This window comes from Rhea americana, unplaced genomic scaffold (assembly GCF_003343005.1).
Source record: "Rhea americana isolate MKP2758 unplaced genomic scaffold, rheAme1 scaffold_98, whole genome shotgun sequence".
NCBI classification, from domain to species: domain Eukaryota; kingdom Metazoa; phylum Chordata; class Aves; order Rheiformes; family Rheidae; genus Rhea; species Rhea americana.
Window position 1 is genome coordinate 262,949 of NW_028187177.1, and position 19,565 is coordinate 282,513.

The 19,565-nt window shown below is 44.9% G+C and overlaps 1 protein-coding gene across 1 annotated transcript in view; it reads left to right on the plus strand.

The window, feature by feature from the left end:
• Positions 1–2,581: 2,581 nt before the first annotated feature.
• The window catches only part of FGF13 (fibroblast growth factor 13), a 252,795-nt gene continuing 235,811 nt past the window's right edge, over positions 2,582–19,565 (plus strand). The window contains exon 1 of the mRNA XM_085325521.1: positions 2,582–2,835. Within this exon, the coding sequence (XP_085181647.1) occupies positions 2,787–2,835 (49 nt within the window). The 5' untranslated portion in view covers positions 2,582–2,786. The remainder of the gene's footprint in view (positions 2,836–19,565) is intronic.

Here is a 19,565-nt window from a genome sequence, read left to right on the forward strand (position 1 = left end):
GCATACAGAGATGCTAAGACCAGATTCAAGGGTGTTTAACTATTTGGGAGTTTGTTAACAATGTTTCTTTCAAATACAGACTTTATGTGACTCACCCCAAATTCAGAGTTGTTCACCGCAAAGCATGGGACTGTTGTGGGAATGTGAAGACTTAAGTCAATACCTCAACCTCAGATCCCCTCTCCATGGGAATCCTTCAGCCATCAAAGTAGCTTTACAAGTAAAAGCTGTGCAGTCCATACCCAGACCGCCATGAGCCTTCATGCAAATACTCTTAATTTTGCATGCATAACACCATACGTTATTACTATTTTAATTGACATGTCTAAGCCTTGCAAACCAGCAAGGGGAAAAACTAACTTGTTGGGAAACAGCAGGGTAACCTCACTTTGCACATACAGCTCCTCCAGAGCACGCTGAGCTGCTCTCTCATTCTAGCATGTAATTTTAGCATATAGGGCTCACCTGGTCAGTGTAATAACTATTCCTGTAAAACTTAACAGATCTCCTGGCAAAGGTGGGAATGGCTCATGGAAGGCAAGTTTACCATCAGTGCTAATAACCACAGAGTTTATCAGTAGCCTCCGATGAGGAGTATGTAACTGGAAAGACCTCAGGTGAGAAGTGCGAGTTGTCTGTAGATCCCATCAAAGTCACTGCAAGCACTTTTGAAAATCAGGGTCAAAATAAGTTGTACTGGACAGCTGATATCTCGCTTCTGGAGTTCACAGGCTGCTTTTAAAGATGTTCACTCAGCTGAACCCTCCTTCCCCCAGTTCTCCAGTTTTTTGGCCCAGGTTTGACTGGATAGAAACTGCCAAGAGAAAGCCCAACTTTTTAATACTCTTACTGGGTCTCCAATGTCTTTAAAAAGTGTCACTGCAAAGGCTCAAGTAAAACACCCTTAAACCAAGGGAGCCCCAGCGGAAGAGCCTCGGAAGGCTCACTGAGCACCCACGTAGCAAAGCTGACACTGCTGGAACGATTCCCCGRATCCAGATGCAGACGGAGGCTGCGGCCGCAGCACAGAAGACCAAGGGCCCCTGCTCAAGGGCGTGAAGTTCAGTGTTGTGCCCTGTACATTTCTTCAGAGAAAGTCATTTAATAAACACACACATAAGGGTCTCCTGAGGACCAGCTTAATCCTTACTCTTCATCCTTAGCCTCACTAGCCCGTGGTGCTGCCAGGAATGCCCTGCTATCACACCTGATGGAGATGGGAATCAGAGCTTACCCCAGCTGGGGCCAGTTACCTCGTTTGCTCGCATGCTTTTTCTGTCTGCTAGCAGGGCAGCTGCCCCTTCCCTAGAGCAGGAGCAAGGCTAGGAGCCCCTGCTGCAGCCCAAGGCAGAGGCGAGCACCCAGGGAAGAGCAGCAGGAGTCCCTGCTGCAGCCCGCTGGGACATGGTAAGTCGATCTGCCCCAGCTGTCCCCGGCATCAGGCTCAAGCACCCTGGGAGCAAATGGATGGGGCAGGAATTTCACCTGCTAAAAATAGCAGCTGTCCAGGCCTGGTGGCTGGCTGCTTTCCTGCCACCAGCTAGCCTGGAGGTGCAGACCCCCAGTGCAGGGAGCCCTGCTTGCCTTGTGGATTGGCTTCTCCTTTTGCTGGGGCCAGGCAAGCAGCCTAGAGGCCATGGGGAGGGCCTCTGCCCCAGCACAGTGCCTCCTATGGGGTAGGCATCTCCAAATGTCTGGGGAGGAGGTCCCTGTGCTGGGGGCTCCCCTGGGTGCTTAGCATCTATCCCTTTCTGGGGATTTGACTTTGGTACCTGGGAGCAGGGCAGGAGGCTCTCCCAGCTGAGGCTCTTGGGGAACTGCTGTGCCGCATCCCACTGCGGCCGGGGGGCTCTGGGCTGCGCTCCTGCCCGACAGCAGCTTCAGGGCTTGCCCCTTCCCAGTCCTGAGAGGGAATGGGGCAGCAGGGCTGGGGAGGGTGAGCAGGCTCTGCCCCCTGCCAGTGGGGCAGCTGTGCTCCTGCGACGGCAGCAACAGGCTGTCGGTGCCCTGGGTGGGGGGCAGCGGCTCCTCGGGCAGGGGGGGACTGGCTGGAGTCTGCCGCCCCCTCCGGGGCAGGGGTAGCGTGCGGGGGGCGGTCAGCGGGGCTGGGTGCTGGGGAAGGGGTGCGAGGGCACGGGCACCCGGCGGGGTGAGGGGAAGAGAGGCCGGGGGTTGCTGTGGCTCCTGCTCCCGGCGAGCCGTAACCYCGCTGCCGCTCCCGCAGTGCCGGGGACGCGCGTCCTCCTCCTCCTCCTCGCCTGCGCGGCTGCAGCGCTGCTGCTCCATCCCGGTATTGTTAGGCGAGGATGCGATAAATAAATAAATAAAACCCAAGCAAACAAGCGAAGCCGCTCCCCCCGCCGCTCCCCGTCGGTGGGACTCCCGGGCCCGGCTGCGCTGCCCCGGCCGCGGGGAGGGGAGGCCGCGGCGGGGGCGGGGAGGAGGCGGCCGGAGCCGGCAGCAGACACGGGGAAAATCGCTTTTGTCTCCGGCGCGGCGGGCGGCGGCAGGGCTCGGTGCTGCGGCTGCCGGCGGCCCCGCTCTCCGCGCTCTCCCGCGCAGGCAGCGCGGCGCCGGGCTGCCAGCACCCGCACCGCCCCAGCGCGCAGCTCTTCCCTCCCTTCCCCTATTCCCTGATTATTATTTTTCTGTGCTCGCCGTGGAGGATCCCCCCGCACGCACGCTCGCTCCCCACCCACCCCGCTCCCGCCCGCGCCGGAGGTTTCTCTGGGTCCAGCCGGAACCCGCGACTCTCCCGGGGGATTTTCCCACCCAAGCTGGGTTCTATGAGTGGGAAGGTGATCAAGCCCAAAGAAGAGAAAGATGCTTCCAAGGGTAAGGCGAGCCCCGCCGGGCGGACCGCGCGTGCCGCGGGCTGGGAGGGGGGCACCGCTGGGAGCAGCCCGCACGTCGGGGGCACCCCGGGCACCGGGGCGGGCGGACCCGCCGCCTGCCGCTGCGGGGCTCGGCTGGCGGGGGCTGCACCGGGCTCAATGCGGCACGGCCGAAAGTAATTCTGCCCCACCAGCACCACCCCGGCGGGGCGTGCGCGGGGGGCGGCGGTGCTCGGCGCTGCCGGGGGCTCCGCGGCGGAGCGGGGAGCCATCGCCATGGAGACGCGGAGCTGGGCGGGGAGAGTGGGGCACCGCGGGCACCCCCCCCCAAAAAAAAAAAAAGGGCTTGCACAGCCCCAGCTGAGGGGTAACAGCCCCTCTCGGGGTGCCCCTTGGACGGGAGGGGGGGTGCAAGGCCTGCCTTTGGGGTGCATGTTGGGGGGGTGCATGTTGGGGGCTCCTCATCGAGAGCATGGAGGGGCCCTCATCTGGGGCTGCATGTTGGGGGGGGCGGCACCCCTCCGTGGGGTGCATGCTGGGGGCACGGGGTGCATGCAGGGGGCACAGCCCGCTGTCCAGGGTGCCTGCACAGGTGGCTGCGCATCCCCCGCGCAGCTCCCGCCATGCAGCACTACCTGCGCTTGGTGCTGGAGGAGTCTGKGGGGATAAGTAGCTGGTGCGCGCGGGCTGTGTGTCTTTCCAGTAAGTAGTTTTTTCCTGTATCTTTTGTAAATAAGCCTGTGTATCTCCTGCAATATGCACCTGTGCAGGAGGTTGTTGCTGCTGAGATACCCAGGTGAGGGCTGTGCTCTTAGCAGCCTTTCAAAGAGAAAACTCTGTTCCTCATTTACTAATTCTATGAAACAGAACCAACACTTTGCTGATATTTATACTTTTAGCAGTCTGAGAAGCTAAATCCTGATAACTCATGTTTTTATTCTCTCTCTCTCTCTCTCTCTCTTTTTTTTAAAAAACTTTTTGGTTTCTTGGTTTTGAAAGTTTTTGCTTAACACTGGTTTTGGGAGATCTTTTTTGATATATACTTTTTTTTTTTTAAGTCTGCCTTTTTATTTCTAACTATGCTGTATCTCAGGTTCACTATCTTAGAGTCTTCATCAAATTTTTCTTTCTTGTGGCAAACATGAAAGCCTGCTGTTCAAATGCATTGTAAAATTTTATACTTTCTGAATAGATATTTTTGTCTTAGATTTTTCTTTCATGTTGAGTAACTGTCTTTTTTTATGGCGGCCTTATTCACCAAAATGCTCCTTAAATTATTTAAAAAGCAACACAGAACAAAAGATTGCTGCCTTTCTGAGGAATTATTTTGCATGATTTAGAACTGTTACAATCCTATACAAAATGAAATTGCCATCCTGGTGCTTTAGTGAGAGCCCTGCCATTTTTTTTAATGTGACATACATTTTTATGCTATGCTTACAAATCTTCCTGACATTTTAACTCCATGTTTTGAGTTGGCTGCCTATAGGTTTTGCGATGTGTGTGTTTCAAAACATTGGGGCACCGGCACTGGTATGTGCTGGTAATGAGTCATTAATGAGCGAGATGCACAAGGCTTTGATTCCTGCGGTGTCAGTGCACCAGAAGGTGCGTGTTCTGTGAAACCCGAGCAAAACAGCCGATGCAGGTTTTCGGCTTTCAGGAGCCAGTGGTGAGCTTTTGGAGGTAGTATCAAAACTTTCTCCTTCCTCACAAAGTGAGGAGACTGCTCTGGATATGACAGGAGGAATCGGTACCTGTGTGCGGTGGTTCGGTACTGCTGTAGGAAAGTGAGGAACGGTTACAGTCTGGGAACGGATTTTTTATTTTTGATCAAGTCCTTGTGAAAACAGGCTGTTTTATTTTTGTGTGCTGAAACAGTGCTTCCTCTGGAAGGTGTAGGCTCTCACTTTCTGCCTGCTTCTGTAGCTGTCCTGTGGCACTGGGCATGTTTCTGTCCTGTGTGGTTTTGGTTAGTTAACTRCTCTTTGGAAGAATAATGCAGTTGGGTATCGCGTGCTGGTAGCTTATCGCAGTCATGCTTTCCTGTACCTCACATTCTGTGAGATACATGCTGCAATTTTAACACCTGCTGTAAACGAAGCTCTCTTATGGCTGTTTTGCATAATATATGTCACTTGCTTGCTTAGTAAGGGTAGCATCAGCCTTTCTTACTCCTAATGTTACGTATCAAGGGCTCGTGCTCATGATGAGACTTTTCTGCGGTGTTTTCTACAGAACTTTGTGAGGGCCAGATTTATTCCTAATAGGAAWAGCTCCTTTAAGTAATATGTTGAATGATACTTTCAACAAGCAGCTTGTGGGTGGGTTTGTGTAGAAAAGCCTGGTTTGCACAGAATCCTGAGAAGCTGTGGATCTTGGTAGGAAGCAGCATGATCCCATGCAGGTAGTAACTGTGTTGTGATGGAAATTTTCAGTCAAATTGTCCATTATCCTCTTTTGTAAAGCCCTGCTGGCTTCAGTAGAGTTGCACAGATGAAACACAAGTACCAAAATCTATTTTTTAAGGGAATACTTCTCTTGACACATTTTCTTAAGCCAAAGAGGGAAGCAACTGCTTGCATTCAGGTGTTTTTGTGGACTGCATTTACAAGTCCTGCCTAGAAATCCTGGTTATGACTGTTCTGTGCAGAACTTGGTGGCTCTTAAAGCTGGCTGTGGATGTTTAAAAATTAAGTATTCCAGCCTAAATAAACCCTATGAATCAACATAATGAAACTAGAGGTGTGCAGCTCTTCTTTCTGCAAAATGCTGCAATAATTGTGACTATATGTAAGACTTGCAGCATCTCACTCTGAGAGCTGCAGGGTGCTGTAAGCCCAGGTCTGCCCTGAGCTGTCTCACGGGAGCAGGCTGGCCACACTGCTGTCCAGCGGGCTCAGTGTCCTGTGGCTGTCATCGATAGCCAACCTCTGCTGGAGAGGAGCTGTTAAGTGTTCAAGGAACGTCCCAGGATATGTCCTTGTTCCTGGCAGATGGATTCTTTCTGGTGCACGGAGGAGCTGCGTGTGAGGCAAAGCAAGTGACTTTGCCTAATTCTCACTCGAAAAACTTTCACTCTACGCTTTGAGGATGATGTATCCAATGTCCCTGAGAGTTACCTAGGAAAAGTCTTGTTCTGTTTGGGGTAGTATCAACCCTTGCCCTAGGCTGCATGTTGATGTGCAAAGGAAAGTCAAGGGGCATAGGAGAGAATCCAAAASTAAATAACAGCAGTGGATTCTTCTATATTTGTTTTGCTTTTTACCTGTTTAATGTATTGCTGGCATCCCATGTGGTGATAGATGCAGGAGACCTGTTCCTGTCCTGTTGCTCTCTGCGAGGAAGCTTGGTCGCTTCACGCACAAGTCAGATAACCCAGCCGGAAGCAGTGACATTCTCCAGCAAGCAAAATCGGAGGAGTATTTTCAAAGCTGAAAGCTCTAATCTGAGAAGRATGTTTTGAAATAGTGACAGTAAGGGTGAAGACTTTGCAAGTATAGGTATTAGTCTAATTTAGTGACAGCAGAAAAAGCCCTTAAAGAAAGCACCAGGCAGGAAAAATAGAAGTCAAAACTTTGAGGTATCTATTACTGCTTTTCCTGGCTTTGTAAGAATATAGTATAATGCAGCTTATGATTGAAAGCTCTATAGAAAAGCTGACAAAAATAAAGAAGCTGATCTCAACAGTGGTATTTCTATAGTACTGAATCACGAGAAAGAAACTTACTTCAGGGACTGAAGAAGAGCAGTGTAGAGGCGACATGTAAGCTGACCATGTCTTGGGCTGTGTCCACCGAAGCAAAATTGGCAGCAGGTGCTGGAGGGTGTGAGAAGGGGGCAGGGAATGCTGGTGCTAGCATGTCTCTGCTGCAGGGCCGGCTCAGGTGTAAGGCAGGGAGTTCCTGTGTCTTGTTACCAGAAGTTTGAGTGCCAGGCGTTTTTTGGTGTCCCCAAAAATAAAACCCTGGCAGATTTTATCAGCAATAGCAGTTGGACATGTGAAGTTGATTCTCTGCTTGGGCAGATGTTTGCTGGCAATAGGTTAGGTCTTATGATCAGTTGGTGCTACTGACTTAAGCATCAGAGGCTGTTTGTATTGCAGACATTTAATGCCATTGAAAAATGAGTAGTTAAACTCTGTTTTTATTTCATATTATAAATGGAGGAAATCTGTTCCTCCTGTCTGAATTTTGAGGCTGCAAATCCAATTTGAATAGATGCCTGCATCGCCCACTGGAAATCCACAGCCAAAATTTGAGGCTCAGCCCCCTTGATCATCCTGGATATTAACACTGCAGGTTACAACAGACACTTATTTCTTGGCTGAGGTCCTGCTCCATTCAAAATTCCCATTGACACCAGTGGGAGCTGCCTCTGGCATTGCCTCTGATTAGTGGGTGGTTGTTAATGTGTCCGTGCTTGGGATATTTACAGTGACTGACTCCTGCTATTACTCACTTTCTCACTGCTTTGGCTTCCACAAACTACAGTAACCCTTTACAAAAGGTATCGCTGTTCCCTCTAAATCTCAAGGTGGTGGTCCCTGATGTCTGTTGAGAATATCAGTAATTAAAAAAATGGAAGTGGTCTTTGAGATCAAGGTGCCAGCATGTTCTTGCTGAAGCTCTGTAATATTTTTCAGCTATATTTCAGGAAGCCTGTGGTAAGTCAATGTTTTTAGACACAAGCTTCAAACTTTGAGACTTGTAATGTCAGTTTTCATATAGTCTGTCATCTATGGCAAAGAACTCATTGTATGGAAGGTAGCAAAGGATAGTTTTTTGGGGATATTTTTGCTTCTGGAATAAGTCTTAAAACAATAGTTGCTTCTTGGCAGATTGGTAAATCCCACTTTCAAAGGAAATCTCCCAGGCAAATGAAGCTTGGGAGATAAGTAGCCCCACAGAGCATTGCAGGGGGCTGCGAGGGGATGAGTACTAGCAGCCACAGCAGACGCATTAAAATTAGTATGGGTCAGGCTTCTGGTATCTCTGGACTGTGGCCACCCACARTATGCTGGAGAATTGTCATTACATGTATTTGTGCCATTTTTACTATGCTTTCTTGCAAGGCATTGGTCTTACCCCTATGCTTGGGGAACTTTATGCTGAAGGACAGTTTTAGGTCAAATGAATATTAACTTTCTTCCTCTTCTCCTCATTGCATGTTACTGCTCTGGTGTGTTTTAGAAGCAGGGACTGTCCGGAGTTCGTGAACTGCTCGCTTTTTTGGGGCAGAGCTGTGGCAAATCCTGATCCTCAGTCTCCATCCAGCAAGCCTCGAATGTGTACTTTTATGAAGTCCTCTAAATTTGTGTATGGTCAATCCTGTGTACAGACAGAGCATCTGTAAATCTGGGAAGTCACATTTCCCGTATTGGAGGACTACAACTAAATATTTTCAGACCAGGATCTTTGTGTACAGAAGTTAGCTTGCATTGGTGAGGAATTGCTCTGTTGGTGTTATTGAGTTGAGAGGTACTTGAGTTTTGTACAGCAGTGGGTGCTCTTGGGGATCCAGATCTCTTTTGTTGGACTGAAACTTTCCTAGCTGTTTGGACCCCTTTTAGTCGAGCATGCCTTGAGGGGTTGTGTGCTGCAAATGTCTTTTTTCCCTGGCTGTTTTTGTTGGCCTAATGAAATAGCCCACTTTCCCCAAACCCACATCTTGTCTAAGCTTYCATAGAAAGAAAATGTTTAAAAAGGAAAGGCTAAAGGAGTGTGTTACTTGCAATTATTTTTGTGGTCGCTTATGCAAAGGGCTTCCTTGAGACGTCAGGTCTGGCTGCTTGCTCAGTATTTGTATTGTTTTGCCGGGAGAAGCTAAGGTGAAAATAATTTGACTCGTACCCTTGGGCAGGTAACAATTCAGGGCTTTTCGAGAAGTGAGTGTGAAGTGAGACTGTGTTCTCCACTTTAATTAGTTTTGTGAGAGTGATGGGTGAGGCAAGGTCACTGCCGAGGGAAGAAAGGGTTGGCAGGGACTGAAGGCTTTTTCTGTCCTTTAAGTAATTAGAGCATTGCCGAGGTGGAGGGGAGCGGAGGGACTGGATGGAGGCAGGAAGGAGGGGGAGACTCCTGCAGTAGCAGTGGCATCGCCCTGTTTGTGGTCTGCGTTGCATTATGCACRCCTGCTTCTGAAGCACCTACCTGCGGCTGTGGTTGGAGCCAAAACCAAGGTGTTCTATAGAGATCTCTCTCCTGCAGCCCAAGGAACTGCTAGGTGCTTCCAGCTAAGGCTTGGCAGCGTTTATATAAGGCTCCATTTGTTGCTTTGAGAATAGTGTTTGAACAATGCTTAGTATTTTTGGTACATGTGCTTTTAGTTACCACCTGATCTAGGACAAATCCCTTTCTTGGTGGAGGTCAGGCTGAATTTATGTACCGTGTATCCAGGGCTGAACGTGTAAGTGGCCCATGGGCCTCTGCTAGCTTTCGCAAAGCAGCAGTTTCACCTCTGTGTGTCATTCACAGGTGCAGCCTGGGCAGTCCAGTGCCATTGCTGTGCTGCTCAGAAGTCCTCTGTCCCCATTTGTGTAAGCTCCAATGCCCAAAGCTGGCAGAGATGTGGATGTAGAGTAGAGATCATCAGCAATGATGCCAGCATCTCTGATCATTTTTTTCTTTGTCCTCCATCCCCTTAAACCATTGTACCAAAAAGGTAAATATTTGTATTATRTTTTGGTAGTGAAAGATGGCTTTATTGCTCTGTTGCAACTTCAGATGATAGTAGTAATCTGCTAATTGCACTTCTTAATAGAAAGGGTGAAGAGAACAAAGTAGAAAATTCTGTCTTTCACTTGGAAAGTTCCCTTGCATTTATGTCAGCAGTTTCACCTGGGAGTTGAGCTGTGTAGGTGGAAGAGGGAGATGATTGGGAACTCCCAGCAGGTTTATCTAGACTTTATTTGTATGCTTGCTCTAATTATAAAAGCCTAGGAATTACAAAGCTGTTCCCTCTTGCCTCCCTCTATCTGATGTATTTGCAAGTCCAGTTGGTCAATAAGTAATTAGCAGAAATCTGATTGGTTTTTTGTTCATTTTACGTATTGTATCCTCAGAATGCTCCCATTATGTTGGAGGTGACTTTTTCTGAAATTTAAAATAATTCTGATTTACATTAAATCAAGGGGAAATACGCAGGACTTTTTTGCACAAATAAGAAAGATAAAATAGAAAAAAAATGGAGCTTAGCAGGAAAGGAAGTAGACAGTTGGTGAAAGAAATGAATGTTATAGAATAAACTTTAAATGATCTACAGCATGTTATCTACTCAGATCTCAGTCAAACTGTGCTTCAGAATTGTAAGTTTTCTCAGGAATATTTATTCTGCTGTGAATGCTGTTATCTGCCCAGCAGATGTAAATGGGGAGAGAGCTTTCTGGTRATTTTGTTTTTTTCAGATTTATTTCACTAGTTGCCAAAAGCTAAGGAGGTGTCAGGCACCTTTTTTTACCTCACCTCTGTATGCAGTTCACTGGTACTACAGTACTTGAGTAGTTTGACTTAYTCCTGTGCCTTGTAGGACTTATTCCTACACTTTGCAGAAATGCTTTTAAAGAGCTTGAATGGAAATGTATTTTCTTTGGTTTTTACATCAGCYAGGAGTTTCCATACAGCTAGCTTTTATTTGATAGGCATAGAAATTTTTTACGTTGCTCATATTCTCAGTTTGCCCAAGCTCTGCTAGAATCCTACCTTGAAAATGTGTGGGTTTTTAAAATTTTAATTATACTCAGCAATCTGAACCACTGTCACTTGCATTTTGTTCTTCCGAGGGCTGCAAGAGGATAAACTGTGATGGGCCCAATTGCCACTGCAAGACACTGTCACTTCTTGTGGGGAAGAGGACTGAAATCCTTGAACCATGAAAGTCTGTCTAGTGCACTAAAGATGTGGTATTTTGGGAAGTTGTAGTGGTGSGAATTATAGGTGTGTGCGTTTTTGAGGGAGGGGAGGGGATTATTGGTAATTGTGTGAGACCACTGTGTAGTGCAGGTGCTCCTTGAAGCTGAAGTATATTCCTTCTGACTGCAGACGGGAGGAAGGTCTCTGCAATCACACTGATGTATAATCAGTGCAGTTTTATTTGTAATGTGCTCTACTTTAGCAACTATGTTTGCGTCTCATCTTGCATACTAGTGACTGAATGTTCAGAGCCTGCCAAAAATAGCTGACTGTTTTCAAGCAATCGGGCAAGGAGAAGTGGAAGGGGTTTCATCTGCTGCCCTTCTTTCCCCCCCCTTTCCCTCACCTCCCTTCATTGCTTTATAAAGAGTGAGCGACGCTCTTTATTTTAGCGGGAGTTGGTAAAACGGAATTAATGTGAAAGAGAAATAAGTCAAAAGGGATTAAATACAAGGTCTCTTGATCRTCTATTTGAAAGGCAGAAAGATAATGACAGTCCTAGGAGCAGAGTTTTTGGAATGAGATGTGACCTGTTTTCTGTTCCTCCTCTGGCTTCAGAGCGTCTCCTGGCTAGGGGCAGGTGCTTCTGGAGGCCCATAAGGCAGACAGGTGCGTTTTGGCAGCTGCATTTTTGGTTTCTGTGGATTTTTAACCAAGTGTCAGTGCAGAAACCAATTTTCAAATTTGTCCTTGGGAGGAGTTTGTATCAAGCGATTTCTGAGGCACTGGGAGTAACAGATGGRTTTAAATACTTCTCTTTCATATGAGATACTGAAATACTAGGAGATGAGAAGGAATGAAAGCTTTGTGGATGTTAAGGTAGCAACAGAAAGGAGACAACCTAAAAGATTGGAGGAAGGTAAAACGGTACCTTTTGGGGCAGTGCAATTAGCAGATGTTTAGATCGCTTAACTTGATGATAGAAAGGTGTGAGAAAGTGGGACTATGCAGAGCTCCTGAAATGTCCATTCTGCTTCATGACAACTGCGGAGTTCAGACACTTGCTTGTTCCCCCTCACTGAGATATAAGCAAAACATCTTTAGAGCTACTCAGGACAAAGGAGTGCATCAGAATTATTTTGAGGAAAAAACTTGCCAAGTTTTCCATTTCTGTCCTTGTTTCACTTTGAGAATTCCCTCTAGTAGAGACCTGTTTATGCAAGACTTCTGAGAATGCTCAGAGTACCTAATTTTTTTTCTGATCAATGCTGGGAATAGATTTTAGAATATTACATTTTTTTAAAAAAAAAAAAAAAGATGAACTAAGCAGAAATATGAGTGAGTGAGTGATTTGGAGGATGGCAGGAAATTTTGTAGTGAGATAGTGAGGTTTTGTTAATATGTACTGTTAGGCCTGAAAGTGTGTTGCTTCTATTTCACTGCATATTATACGGTGAAGGAGGAACTTTCAATTGCTTTGAGATTTGCAGAGGGAATAAGACGCTGAGATTAGAATGCAAGCGGGAGAAAGCATGATGGAGTGGTAGGAGAAAACAAATACCAGAGAACTTTCAATGTCAGAAAATTAGCTTTGAAAAGGCTCTGGAGAGCATGAGGAGGCTGAAAAATGTAATGGAAGAGGGAAGATTATGGGCATAATTTATCATTGCTTCCGGGAGTGTAATAATAGCCTGACTACTGCATTTCCTCACTATGGAGTATGGATTTATGAAGACCATAAAAAGTTATGGGGGTGGCTCAGGCAGGAAGTGATCAGTGGAAAGGGTCTTAGTGGAGCCAGGTTCAAGGTAAGGATGAATCTTGTGATGCAGCTGGGGAGGTGCAAGGAGGAAAAGAAGCTTACAAATTTGCTGAGACTCTGGGGCTTTTTACAAGAGGACCAAAGGTACAGGATTGCCATTACTGTCGGTGGGAGCAGGCAGAGCAGTTGGTGTTTAAGCCACTGAAGCTGTYGTGAATATTGTGTGCACAAAGAGAAATATCTTTGTATGCAGGATTAGCTGAGGCAGTCATGGAGTTGATTGCCTAGGTAGCTTTTTACCAGTTACATGTTTTGTGATTTGTCAGGAAAGCACCCAAACTGGAAAGTGGCAGGGAGAGGCTGAACTTCTCATTAAGAGGTAGAACTGTGTTTACAGATTAAAATAATAGTAATTTCTGAAATCAAGAATGGAGACCCAGCTCAGTGTGGAGCAGCTGTCCAGTCATTCAGAGCTCAAGAATTTAAAAAGCTTCTATCATCTAGTCCGAGTTTTTTAATGATCTCCAGAGTTCAGTATATTGAAGTGTTTTTGTAGTGCTTGTTAAAATCTGTCCTGCATGAATTGATTCAAAYGCATAAGCATGAAACTACTTGTTTAAATAAAGTCTTCAAATCATGGTCTTTCTATGCTTGAGTTTCCCAGAGTCCAACTCTCCATTTATCATTTAAAAAAAAAAAAGGCAGAACCATTTTCCTGGGATTGCACCAGTTTGAGACAAACATCAGCCTTCACAACCAGTACTGTGAAAGCCAGTRTGCTTTACCATCATTGATGAACCTTGTGACACTCAAAAGTGCAGTTTGGAAGTCCTCCTTGATTTGAAAGGTAGGGGACTATTATAGAGAGGGTAGATAGATAAATTTACTGATGTGTTGCAGGTAGTATGTAGCCTGGTACRCACAAATTTCCGTTGAATTTGAAGCATGTGCTTCTACTTTCAAGACTTTCCTTGTGTAAGGTGATTAAGACTTGATTATCAGATGTAATTATTTGGAAATTGATGCCAAATCTCGGTTTCACAGATAAAGCAGCCTGAAAGAAAATTTAGGCRCTTCTGTGTTTTCTAATGGCATAAACAGAGTTCTCTAATAGTACTGAAGGAARAGAATCCCAAACAGCCCTGTCTTAGAAGCGCTCTGCAATAAGGAGAATATCAGGCTGTAGTAAAAGCACACTGATTTGAYAGCCTAAACATTGTAAAAAACACTGAAAATCAGTCCTGCAAAAGGTGCTGAGCATCTCTACTTGAAACCACTTAGCACTCAGGGTTGGGCCCTGTATCGGTGAACATCACATTCCTGTCATGTCATGTTCCCACTGTTGCAAGTTCTTGCATTAAATGTATTTCAGAAGGAGCGATTCTCTGTATGAGAGAGACCGAGTGAGTGACAAAGGATTTGTAAAAGAAACCAACAGAACACAGTACACTTTCATCCCGCTCACTCAAACATGTATCGATGAGCTGTTTGTCAAGGTAGTATCCCCATCACTGAGGGGAAGGCAATGAATTACTTCCATAAAGTTGTTAGAAWTGTTGCTATTAATTCATCATCAAATTATGACACTTACTGTGAAACAATTACTATAGTCTGTAGTCTTTATTTTTAATTACTGTGGCTTCCTTTTTGCAGTCTCTTTTGTTACTGTTKTGAAGTATCAGTGCACATGGGGCATGTTTTTGAATAGCTCTACAGGTAAGAGCCTTTACTAATCTCTATTTGGCTGACAGCTTATGAAGAATAGAATTCAAACCAGCATTGTCTTGTCAGGTTTACTAAACCACAGTTTGCACAGTATTCATCATGATAAATAATACCCTTAGCTGGAGTGTGATAYGCTTAGCGTTTTGTGGTGTTGGCCACTGTTGTGATGAAGGGAGGACGAGTATTTTAATTATTTTTTTTTTGTTTAAGAAAAATACTACAGTTATGTTGAGTCCATGTTGTATTCTACCTTTCTGCAGGTTTATTTTAAAATAAATCATAAGTTCTGTATTGCGACTTGATTCTGCAGTGTGGTGTGTGTGTGTGTAGGACTAACTGCCGTAGTAATTCCAGTGATATTGATGCAGAATGCAGCACATAAGATATGATTTGGTTCCTGGGCTCTGATCTTGCAAGTCAGCAGAAAACCCTGTCAGTGAGGAAAAYGTGGCAGAACCCTATGTTTAATTTTTCAGAGATTGCTAGAAGATACTGCAGCTGAAACTGTGGCATGAAATTTTAGTGTGTGCTGGGTGGCTTCAGAGGCAGCTGCTGATTTTCTGCTGCTTCTCCAGTTCTGTTATGTTATGGCTAGTCTGTATGTCAAAACTTGGTTTGGAGATTTACGATATCRAAAGTGAGCAAGTCTATCAACAGCTTTCTTCATCTTTCTCTTTCCTTTATTCATGCTTTACCTTTATTCACAAGCATAAGGATTATTGACTTGAAGGTCTTAAAGGATGATTAGTRCCTTGATATGTATGGTGGGAATACAGAATCTTTTTAGTGGGGTCAAAAACTGATGCCACTGCCTGTTTATCTGATACCTCCAGGAAGTATGAAATGGTTAGGGTTTTATGAGAATTTTCTATTCACTATTCAGATTTGGAATGTGCTACACCAAAGGGAATGGGTCATGCTTTATAAATTTGAAACTAATATTACTTTGATTAGTGTAAGTTTATTGCCAGATAAATAGCATCTTTACAAGGAACATGATTGCGCTTATAGGCTTAATACTGCACTGATATGAAAGAATCTGTGTGTTGGCTGATGATTAGACCCAGCACTGGGCATYCTGAAGCTTAAACTGAACAGTGGGATGAATCCAGATCTGCCTTTGTTTTGAACTCAAGTCTCATGACAGCAAAGCGGGCTGCCCTAGTCTGCCCAGCATTATTTTCCAAAATGTAATTATTCCTTGCTCATTGACTTGAGTAAATCAATTAAAACTGTGTGTGACAAGGCTTTGACGTCAGCTAATTGGTCAGGACATACAGGCAAATGAGAAAGGCATGGGACAGATCTTAAAATAGGAGACAAACTTTATTAGATTTATTTATTTTTTTTTTAATGTAGCAGCCAGGTTTTCATCTTTTGCAGCAAGTGGCCTTTAGGAGGTGCAGTGGTGTTAAGCACTCCTCTTTGCTGCTGCTTGGGTTGGTCTCTTTAGCCTGTGCTGTGGGAAYGGGGTCCCCTTGCCTTCTGGAGGAGAGGTTAAGGGCACATATGAAGGGTGTCCCTATCTGCAATAACTCAGTTGTTCACCTCTCAGCGGGCTGCCAGGTTCCCTAGTTATTTCCTGCATTTTGACTACCTCTGGGAACTGGTCCCTTTTTCAGTTTCTCCACCTCTATGGGATGTCAGCTGTGAGCTGAGATGGAAAGACAAACTTTTAAATCCCTCCTCTACTCCTGTAATGGCCTTGTAAATCATGAGGACCTGTTTTTGATCTGCCTAAAGCCTGGAAGCTGCTGCAAAAAGTGCACCTTGGCAGTCCTTTCTGCAAAGAAARGTTCCTCCTGCATCCCCCAGGTGGGTGAGTGGTTGGACCTGTGGTGTCTCGAAACGTGGCTGTGGGCAGAGAGGTGACTCGCACTGTAAAGGACCCTGGGCTCMCTGTTTGTCATGAGGAGCAGTAGCTTCCTGCCCTTGCCCTTCCTCCTAAGAAGAATACAGTCTTTGCTCAAGCTGCAGGCTAACTGTAGCAGACTGAATTCTGTGATTCAGAATTGCGAAGGATGGTAGGTATCATTTGCTGCAAGCGCTTGCCTGTCAGACCCGGAGGAAGAGCTGATAAAAAAGCAGCATTGTTGAATCTTATTTTCAGTTTTTGTTCTATTGTGGTGTTTATTTGGACTGCTGTATTTTTTATGACTAACTGGAAGAAGATTACACCTTGAACTTTTTTGTAAGTTGTCTTATTTTTATATCCAATTACTGTAATTGTTTATTAATTTGCTTAGTGTATTCATAACATCTGTGTCCTTGAACGAGAGGGGAGTGGTGTGCTGAAAGATTTTGCATTGAAARACTCATCTTACTTGATTGTTTAGTTTTTAGTCCAGAATTTTATGAATCCAGCTGCAGAAATGGAGTGGGTTATCTCCTTGGGTTGGTTGACTTGAGCTCTGGAGCTCAGTGTCTCTGGGTTAGTTTAGCTCTAGCTAGCTTGGCTGGTGTCCTGGCTGGTGTTGACCAGATATGGATTGTTCTTAGGTGGTATATTCCTTTTGGGGACATCCAGAGCAGCATCCTGCTGTATGTTTTCTGTGTTGATGTTGCTTAATGGTTGGCCTGGCTAGTGAAGTGCCTTGTTGCTGATGTAGCCAGACTGTCAATGCGACTGGCACACTGCCTTTTTTGCAAGGTGTCTTGTAAAACAAACGTGTTGCCTTGGGCAGAGTTAATCTCTTGGTGTTGATGTAGCTATTGCATTTCTGTCCTCTGAACTCTTGCAAATATTGCTCTTGTCACATTGACTGTGTTATTGTCCTAGATGAAGCCAGCTGATACAGCTCTGTAACAAAGGGCTGCAGATGGTATATGGATGGACAAGGTGTCCTTGGTAGACTTGTTGCTTGAAGCTTGTTGTAGCACTTAACCAGTATAATGAGATATTCCTGTCTGAGAACATGCAGCATCAAACTCCTGTGCTGCTAGGTTAAGTGAGAGGATTCACTCTCCAGGAAATATCCATCTGCAACAGTCAGTGCAAGGAATTTGTCAYGTGCTATTGAAATGACTTTTCCTGAGAACACATGGCTCTAAATATATATATCTTTTTTTTAGAAAAGTCTATTTCATGTGTGTCTGTGCACTTCTCTTGCCTTAGTTTTTCTTTCTTCCTCTTAGTTTTATTCTTGCTTCAGTCCAGACTTGGCATGAGAAGTTGGTGGAAACCATGTGCCCAGTACGGCTCAAACTCTTGTCTTTGCTTCTATTACTTATAATGTATTTCTCTATCTCTTCTAGCCTCTTCCTACTGACAGCTAAATTAGAAACCAAGGGCAGCTCTGCTTCAGCAGTATTTTTGCCTGAGGTGCTAGCAGTCAACTAAAACTAGCTCCGATCGTGCTTCTAATTGGTTTGAYTTTTGCCATTGGCTTTAGAAGAAAGAGCTATTTAAGTCTCTCTTCATCCTTGGTTAATTTTACTAGCCCATTTCTGGTTTTAAAAATCTCTCTCTCTCTCTCTCTCTTTTTTCTTTTTTTTGTACAGAGGTAAATCTTTCAGAGACTTAACCTGCACATTGGCATTTTGGAGTGTGTCTTGCAGTACTTGGTTTCAGTGATATTCCTGCTGGGTAATGTAGCAGATTGTAAATTTGCAGGTACATGATGCCTGTTGACTACTGTAAGAAGTTTTTCATATGAAATTGGAGGCATTTAAATTCCAATTATGGCTTTCATTTAAGTTATACTGTCTTTGACACTTACTTACCCTCTTGCTCTCCTTGGATTGCTGGTCCTTGTTTTTATAACCACTGAAGGATAATTTAGCGTTTGTAACAGAAGAGATGAGTGATGACATGTGCTTGTGCTGTTTTGATGGGGAAGTAGGATAGTCAGTTTGCTTGAATTCTTAATGTTTCAATTCTTTTGCAAACACCAGAGTTGTTGAAACTATTCACTCGTGCAAAATTATGCATGTGTGCAGGTTTGGTGCCTGAAGGCCTGTTCACACCRTGTGTCTTCAGGCACTCAGTGCACAGAGCGTGTGTGTGTCTAGGTGGTCAACAGACAAGTACCTTCCTCTGACAGTCCACATGTGGTTTCTGCAGCTTGGTTTCACCTCACCTGCCCCAGCCACTGTTGACTTGGTGGGGCTGATAAAAACAAATTATCCATAACTTCTTAATAAGAATTGTTTGAATAACAATACAAGGATGRCTTGAATAACAAATACTGAATTACAGATGTGCAGTGCTTCTCTTTCTGCCTGTATCGTTCAGCTGTGTTCACCCTGTGTTCAGTGTGAATGTCCCTGTAGCTCTAGGTTGGTTTTGCAGAACTGTGGTGGTTTAAGCTTATGTGAGATGTTACCAGTAACAATCACTTTAGGCACTGATTAGCTTGGAGTTTAAGCCATTCATTTCCATGAGGCATGTCTGGTTACATTATCTGCTAATTGTATTGCTGAACAATTTCTTGCGGAGACATTTAGCTGCATGCCTTGACAGGGAATCTGCGTTATTCCCTGGGGCAATCATTGGTTAGTGACCAACCGAGCTCCACTGTCTGCAGTGGCGTCTGTGGTAAGACTTCAGTTTTCGTCGGTACAGCAGAGTGTTTCTGTGTTCCCTTTCCTGTAGGAAGCACGTGCTTACTTGGGAGGCTTTTCTTTGCAAATAGCTGAACTGATTGTGTGTTTTCTTTTCTTTTTTCTTTTTTTTTTTCTTCCCTACCTGGAGGATCCTTGATCCAAGTTAACAGGCTCCTTCTGGAGAGAGCAGTGTAAATAACCGGTGGCATACAGGTAGTGTAGTGAGATGATTTACTTGTCCCCTCTGATTTAAAGTTTTTGTATGTGTGTGTATATATACACACACACACACACACACACATATATATAAATGCTCTGTGGAAGTCTACATAACTATCAGAAATGACATTTTAAGGAAAACTCACTTGAAGGTTAAAAAAAAAAAAAAAGATTATTGCACACTGCCTCTGAGAACAACAGGTTTGGTGTAAATGAAATGTTCCTGATCAAGTTTCTGTTGTAACCCTTTTATTCTCATGAAAGCAAAGAGCTGGCCAGAATAGGTTTCTTTCAGTTGACTGTTTTAGTAATTTCTAATTTTAAATTAATACCTCTTCAAATTGCTGCCCAAAAGTAATGCCTGTACTTCTGGAAAGTTTCTGTGGTGTGGGGTTTTCCCCTTCCTATGTCTAGGGTCAGGGTACTATCTAAGGAAGTTATTGCATCCACATGATGAATAAAAATGTATTCTGTTCTTTGGTTTGGAGCAAGAGTTTCCAAACTGAATGGAAGGATGGAGTAGTGTATTCCTGCAGAGTCACTAGGTAGTAAGAGCTGTTCTCAAAACCACTAAGTTGTGTGTTGTGTTTTTTTTTTTTTTTTTTTTTTTTTTTTTGGCATTTGAGATAC